Here is a 6,690-nt window from a genome sequence, read left to right as displayed (position 1 = left end):
AAACCAAACTCTAAAGTTGGCTCATGGCTGTCATTTCCCCCCCCCCATGCAGTGTCTGAAATAAGCTTCCATATACAGAGCGAAGTGGGAAAAAATACTCTAAAATTAGTCACTGTATCAGTACATAGATGACAGTAACGTGATGAAAAGTGTAATAGGTACCCTTTAAGGTGACTTGCATTAATTTCTTGAGCCAAACTATTCATGGCCCTCAATGTAACCCTTATGAGGCAAATATGTCAATCGTTTGCTCCCCTCGAATTCAAAAATAAATCTGTGTGAATCATCTCTGGTGCTGCTTCTATAATTTACTCTGTGTTCCTCCTCACCACTCAACTCAAACACGGCACTAAATGTTGTTTTAGAAATCAGACAACACATTAAACTTCTTTTATTGATCATTTTTTAAAGATTTACAGGCATTTCAAAGAACCTGTATGACAAACAGAAGTAGTTCACAGCCTGTCAAATATTGACAACACAGCTTTAGCCTGTTCACTTAAAAAAATATTTCCATTGCTTGTACAGTAATCTCATCCACCCTTTGTCAATACATATGCCTAGAAAGGAAAAAGAAAAGGAAGCTAAATAAATACATACCGTTTAAAATAAAGGGTGAAATTTAGGTCTAAATTAAGTTAGGTCAAGCTGTCACGGCAGATCCAACACAGCTATGAGAAGTGGCTTCTACTGCAAGTCTTGTGTAGGATAAATAATTTTTGTACCTGATGTAGTCCTCTTTACAATCTGTCAGTAATTGTGAGGTTCATGCTGGAAATGGCTTTAATCGCAGAGGAAGACTCAACCTGTCAGGGTGACTACTGGCCTTTTCTTCAACCTAATCCCACGTCTTGTTTGCCGTTAGCGTCCGACACCAATATGAGTAAATATGATAATCATTTCTGAAGAGGTTCACGTGAACTGTAGATAAGCCCAGGACGCTGACATTCAAATACAGGTAAGTAGAGGTATTCTAGTGGTTCAGGTCTCTGTAAAGGACTGCTCTTATGTGAAACTAGGGGAAAAAATCTTGTTTTAAAAAAAAAAAAAAAAAAAAAAAAAAAAATCTCAGTGTAAGTCAGATCACAGAAACTGTTGCTATAAATGTGCAGCTGGTTCTGGTTTTAGTTTTTTTCCTCTGATGTAAACAAGCTCTTTGACAATCTGCAGAACACCAGGCGGGGATGTGCTCTACAGCTGTCCCACATCTGACATGTAGCAGCAGTAAATAGTACTCTTGAGACATGTTCACACCATTGGAAATAATCTGTGTGGTAACGGCAAGGGAGCTATCTGGATAGTGTGTGATGTTAGCTGTACCATTTGCACACTGGTCCAATCTGACAGAGGATCTGACTGCATTCTCACATGCACCTCTGTAAGGTGTGCATTAAAAAAAAAGAAAAAAGAAGCTAATAACAGATGGAAACGACAGTAATACCAGCCTCAACTGCTGTACTTGCGAGGAACCTGGCGGCTCATATTCTGCCAACAGTCACCTGACTGCACAGGGGCTCATGCTTAACATTTAAAATAAACATTAAAAACATAAGAAAAGAAAAAGATTTTTAAAATGGACTAAGTGCCTTGCTGAGATGTTACTATGACGAAAAATTGGCTTCAGTTTCTGAGCCACCTGTAGAACGTTATAGGACAGCAATCGGCAACAATCTAGTTTTCTCTCACACACCGTGTGAAAAGAATACAAGTTTTAAAGAGTGTGAGGAAGTCCTCCCTCCTTTCTAAGCTCGCACCTGTTAATCAGGCCTCTGTGATTCAGTCTTTCCTTCATCAGACTAGATGAAGATGCAACACACCTTTTAAGCAGTCAACAAACACATTTCCCATGAGGTTTGGATGCCATCTAAAGGTTGTTAATTAACCTCTGTGAGAAATCCAACTGATTCACAGATCACAAAGGAACAGAGATGTTCGAGGAAAGGAAGACAGGACTTCAGCTCTCTTTTGAGTCCTTCAGACTTAGAGGGTCGAAACTAAAGTTTATCTACAGCAACTTGACTAAATGTTACAAGTATTTACAGAGTGAACCTGAAAGTCTTTCCCCAATTTAAAGTCCAGCTTCTGGTGTGATGAACAGGGCAGACAAGGCAAATGCCAGAAAAACAATTCCCCCAATGATTGTAACTATGGAAACAAAACAAGAAAACAAATGTCAGTTAAACAAACAGTCTCCCTTAAATATGAATTTTCAGATTAAACAAGGCACAGGTTTATCTGACACTAGATGGGTTTCATTTTTAATCTCTTAAATCTGATGCAGACATATGAACAAACTACTGAATCTTTCTCTGAATCACCATCACGACTCATGTTGAGGTTTTTGTAGCAAATGTGAATTCACCAGTAATTTTCATGATAGAAAAACCAAATGATTACAGCATTGCATCACTAGGGAGGGCTCCCAGGAGTCTCAGCATTCCTGCAAGGGAAGTTGGGGGGAGGACAAATGGTCCAATTTCTTCACCGACCATGTTAAGAAAATTTTAAATGAATCATATTAGGTGCAGCAGACTGAAGTCTTAGAAACAGGAGTGTCCACCTTTAGACTCCCCCTGCTTGCTTCAGGTATCACTATGATAGAAAGTGGGACAGCTTTCGTCAGGCTTCAGCCAGCTGCCTAATTTTAAACATGGTATCAGACCAAGTTAACAGTTCATCAGATTTTCACTGTATAAAACAAAAGGTCGGAGTTTGTTGATCAGAGGGTTTGATGAAGACTACCACTAGCTTTTTCCCAGTAAAAGGTTTTAATGGTGATCACAGGAAGGAGGAGGTCACCATCTCAATAACGGCTCCCCCTCTTTGCTCTTCACCGAGCGTGTAGACAGGCTCCATGTTAAATAACACCATTATTATACTCTTGTTGAAAAACGTGGGCTTAATGCTGATATACTTTACTCTCATGCGTTTCTATTGCAAATGTTGGTGAAACGCTCATGTTTACATGGAGATGACTGAGCACCACAGAGCCGTGTGTTAAACGAAGCAAAAAAATTTGTATCGAAGATTTTTTTTTTTTTTTTAATATCGTCAGGTTATTCGAATTACTCAATGAGTCGTTACAGCTCTACTTTGAAACTTTTTGTTTTACTGTTTATTTTAAGATTATACTCTACAAATACCTATTTGATTTTTTTAAAATAAAAATGTATTTCAATCACTGTAAAATGTGGGCTGTAAATTGTGTGCGTACCATTTCAGGGAAAAATAATAATTAGTTTAACAGTAGACTGCTTTTTTTCCCTCTCTCTCTTTGCTTGTTTTTAAATCTAATCCACCTAATCCATCAAACCTCTACAGGATTGTCTACAAATATTTTGATAATTATTGTGTGTAAACAGAGCTGCCTCCAGAGGAATTCTCCCAAGAGAACAAGAACCCACTTCTCCTACCTTTTTTTTTTTTTTTTTTAAATTTATAAAAAAAAATAATAAAATAATATATATATATATATATATATATATATATATATATATATATATATATGTGTGTAAAAGCACAATTTTGCTTTTACATTGTGAATAATCTAAAGGGAGGCTACCAGACCTTCAAAAGTTAGTGTTATAACGGAAGACATTCAGAAGGAATTAAGACCAATGCATTTTTGGTATGTCTGCAGACAAATTTCCTAACCTTCCCTGACCCTTAGAACTAGTGTGCAAAAGCAAATCACTGACCCAAGGCTCTTTTTTATTTTTTTTAAACTCTTGAAGATTTTACTCTACCCTGATGTAACTAGATGCTTCATCAAATATTAAAAAAAAAAAAAAAAAAAAAAAAAGATTAACAAAGGCCATCTTACCTGTTCTAACAGATATTTTCTGGGCAATCATTCTCCCTCCTATCACAGCCAGTCCTGTGCACAGACAGTGTCCAATGGTACCGCCCACTGCAACTCCAAATGGATCCTAAGATAAAAAACAAAACAGTTTATATGCCAATTTTTTGTACTCTTTTCTTAAATATTACCAGTGTATTAATACAGCAGCGACTCAAAGAGACAAACAGCCAATTAAAGTGAAAATGTATGGCCTCTATTTATTGTAAAATATATTACAAAGCATTAAACACAAGGTGTCTAACAGTGAAAGTCACAAACCTCCCGGGCAGCTAGAATAATTGTAGTTAGCTGCGATCGGTCCCCCCACTCTGCGAGGAAAGTGAGGGTGAGGGATTGGATGAAGATGGGTGAGATGAAGCTGTGCCACTTTCCCTGAGGAACAGCAGTCCCTGTTCCAGCCTCCACATCTGCAGTCCCATTAGCGAGTTTAGTCCGCTGGAGCTACACAGACAACAAGGCAAGAGGTTTGAAAGACAACACAATAGAGTACTTGCATAGCTCAGTACCTGCAAGAGGCAGGGTTCACTTACAAGTGTGCTATACTTTGATCAAAATTTTGTCCTGAGGTGCTCTGTGGATGGTCCAACTATCTTCCTTATAACTTATTTGTTTTGATCAAGAGGACGTATGGCAACAACCAGCCACCAGTGGTGTCTGCAGCTGTCTATGCATCTGCACAGGAATATAATTAAGCTTGACTTTATATGACACACTGTCACTATTGCTAAGAGGTTCAATCAGCCATCTGTTTTTTTTGGATTTAGTCTACAGTACAGCACTTCGATTACAGTTCATAATGGTGCCATTCAATAAGACAGCCTCAGGCAACTTTACTTTATCAGCTGTACTTTAAAGTGCCCATATGCTCATATAGCCTGATGATAAGATCAGAACTTCAACACAACAAAAACTCACATCAGCAGCAGCAAAATGTAACGAGGTCTTCTGTGTGATTAAGGCTACGTCCACACTAGCCTGGGTAGATTTGAAAACGGCGTAAGTAATAGGAGCCATTTGTGAATCACTAATTACTAAGCGAAATGGTGTCAGCAGTTAGTAACTGGACCCACTCAGGAGGGGTTTCTATTGCTGAATATGTAAATTATGTATGTGGACTGGAGTTGTACTACTGGGCATTAAAAAATGATGGTGTCTTTCTAGATAGTTTAGTATCAAGTTAACTTACCTCTTCGTCCTTCTTCTTGATCTCCGCCTGCACCTCCTCCAGCTCCTCCTGACCTTCATCTGCACTCATTTTTAGCCCCTCTCTAAGCATGCGAATGCCAAAGATGGCAAACAGAGCAGTGGATACATAGTATGTGTAGATTCTTGGGATGATGGTAGTGGCGTAGCCAAACAGTACTGTGATGTGAGAAAGAAAAACAAAAAACACAACAAGCATTTTTTATTTCTCAGGATCTGATTGAAGGGTAATGCCAAAAAAAAAAAAAAAAAAAAACAGTCAATGCCAAATCCAAAGTTTTACAAACCAGAAAGACAAGTCATGAACCCTAAGGCCAGCATAGCTCCGGCCAGCACGGTGAGGCGGTTGTAGCGCATGGCCATGATGGCAGCAATGAAAAAGGTCTTGTCTCCCAACTCAGAGACAATGATGACAGATAAAGAGGCGGCAAAGGCATGAATGAAGCCCAGGTTCCCTTTGGTGGAGACATCTTCAGAAACCACTGGGCCCGGTGGCTGGGCACTGGAGGCTTTCTGCAAAGGAAATGCACACAGTGACTGTCAGCTGAGTTACACACAGTTTATGATTAAAGTCCGTATGAGGTATTCAAGTTTGCCCTTGTTGGCTGTAACACTTCGGCCACAATGTTTAAAAAGGTAAAGAAAACTGGCGGGGCCATGACGACCTTCTCGTCGTGACACCCAAATGACTGTCACCTTAACTTTAAAGCAATTTCTTCACGATTAAAAAATTCAAGTGTAACTTTGTCCACTTCTGCTAACGTTACACCCGGAACTCAGCGAGACGTATCAGTTAGCACGAGCCCGGCTAGCCCGGGGCGCGAGGAAGAAGCGCGTCAAAGACCGCTTCCTACACATGACGACAAAACACTCAATTAGTGACAATGAAGCAAAACCTTTCACCTCTTGTGGGGGCTGTTCCGGAACAGATTTTTGCTCCTCTTGAATAGCAGTAACACCGACCGACAAAAACAAAAACACGGCGGTGAGCGGAAACAAGACACACATCACATTTCTGTTAGCCCCACCATCTCTTCTGCCAACCGCGCGAGGCATTATTATTTCTTCTGAAACACCGATACGACTCGATTTGCGCGCTGATTTCTCTCCCGCGTATCACTGCATATTATCTGCAACAAAACCGGATAACTTCATATTTAGTAACCTGTATAATTCGAGGTAACACACGTCACGATCAGACAGACAGACCGGGCCAATTCATGGGGAAGTAGAACCGTGCTGCCGCAAAGAGGAGCAACGCATACAGATGATTGGACGTTCAAATGAATGACGTGGCTTGTAAGTTGACGTACACAGCGAAGTGCTCAGTGAATGGACAATCTCATTGTCGGTCATAATGCAATTTAAATATAGTTTTATTGTTTGCTTTCCATAGTTTTGCATTGAAAAAAAAACTTGAAAAGGTCTTTCTGTTTATTAGTTACAAATTTTCTCTTTAGATATTTTTATGTAAATTACTATTCTAATCCTAACAATAATGAGTGTTTGCCCCTCTAAATATCAGCCCATTTACTTTAAAAAATATTATTAGTATTAGTAATATTTACTTTGAGCAGAAAATTTGCTTGGCACATAAGAAATTTGGGATAAGCAGAATAAACATT

General features: G+C 39.2%; 1 protein-coding gene across 1 annotated transcript; it reads right to left on the bottom strand.

The window, feature by feature from the left end:
* Positions 1 to 356: 356 nt before the first annotated feature.
* Positions 357 to 6,312, bottom strand: tmem165 (transmembrane protein 165). The gene is made up of 6 exons (XM_031753690.2): positions 5,969 to 6,312; positions 5,353 to 5,578; positions 5,049 to 5,224; positions 4,121 to 4,303; positions 3,824 to 3,929; positions 357 to 2,145 (listed from the first exon to the last, which is right to left on the bottom strand). Exons 1-6 carry the CDS (start codon positions 6,119 to 6,121, stop codon positions 2,069 to 2,071), a joined length of 921 nt encoding a protein of 306 aa, XP_031609550.1. The 5' UTR covers positions 6,122 to 6,312; the 3' UTR covers positions 357 to 2,068.
* Between the last annotated feature and the right edge of the window lie 378 nt (positions 6,313 to 6,690).

The sequence above is a fragment of the Oreochromis aureus genome, linkage group 23 (assembly GCF_013358895.1).
Source record: "Oreochromis aureus strain Israel breed Guangdong linkage group 23, ZZ_aureus, whole genome shotgun sequence".
NCBI lineage: Eukaryota > Metazoa > Chordata > Actinopteri > Cichliformes > Cichlidae > Oreochromis > Oreochromis aureus.
This window is presented reverse-complemented; position numbering and strand designations above follow the sequence as displayed.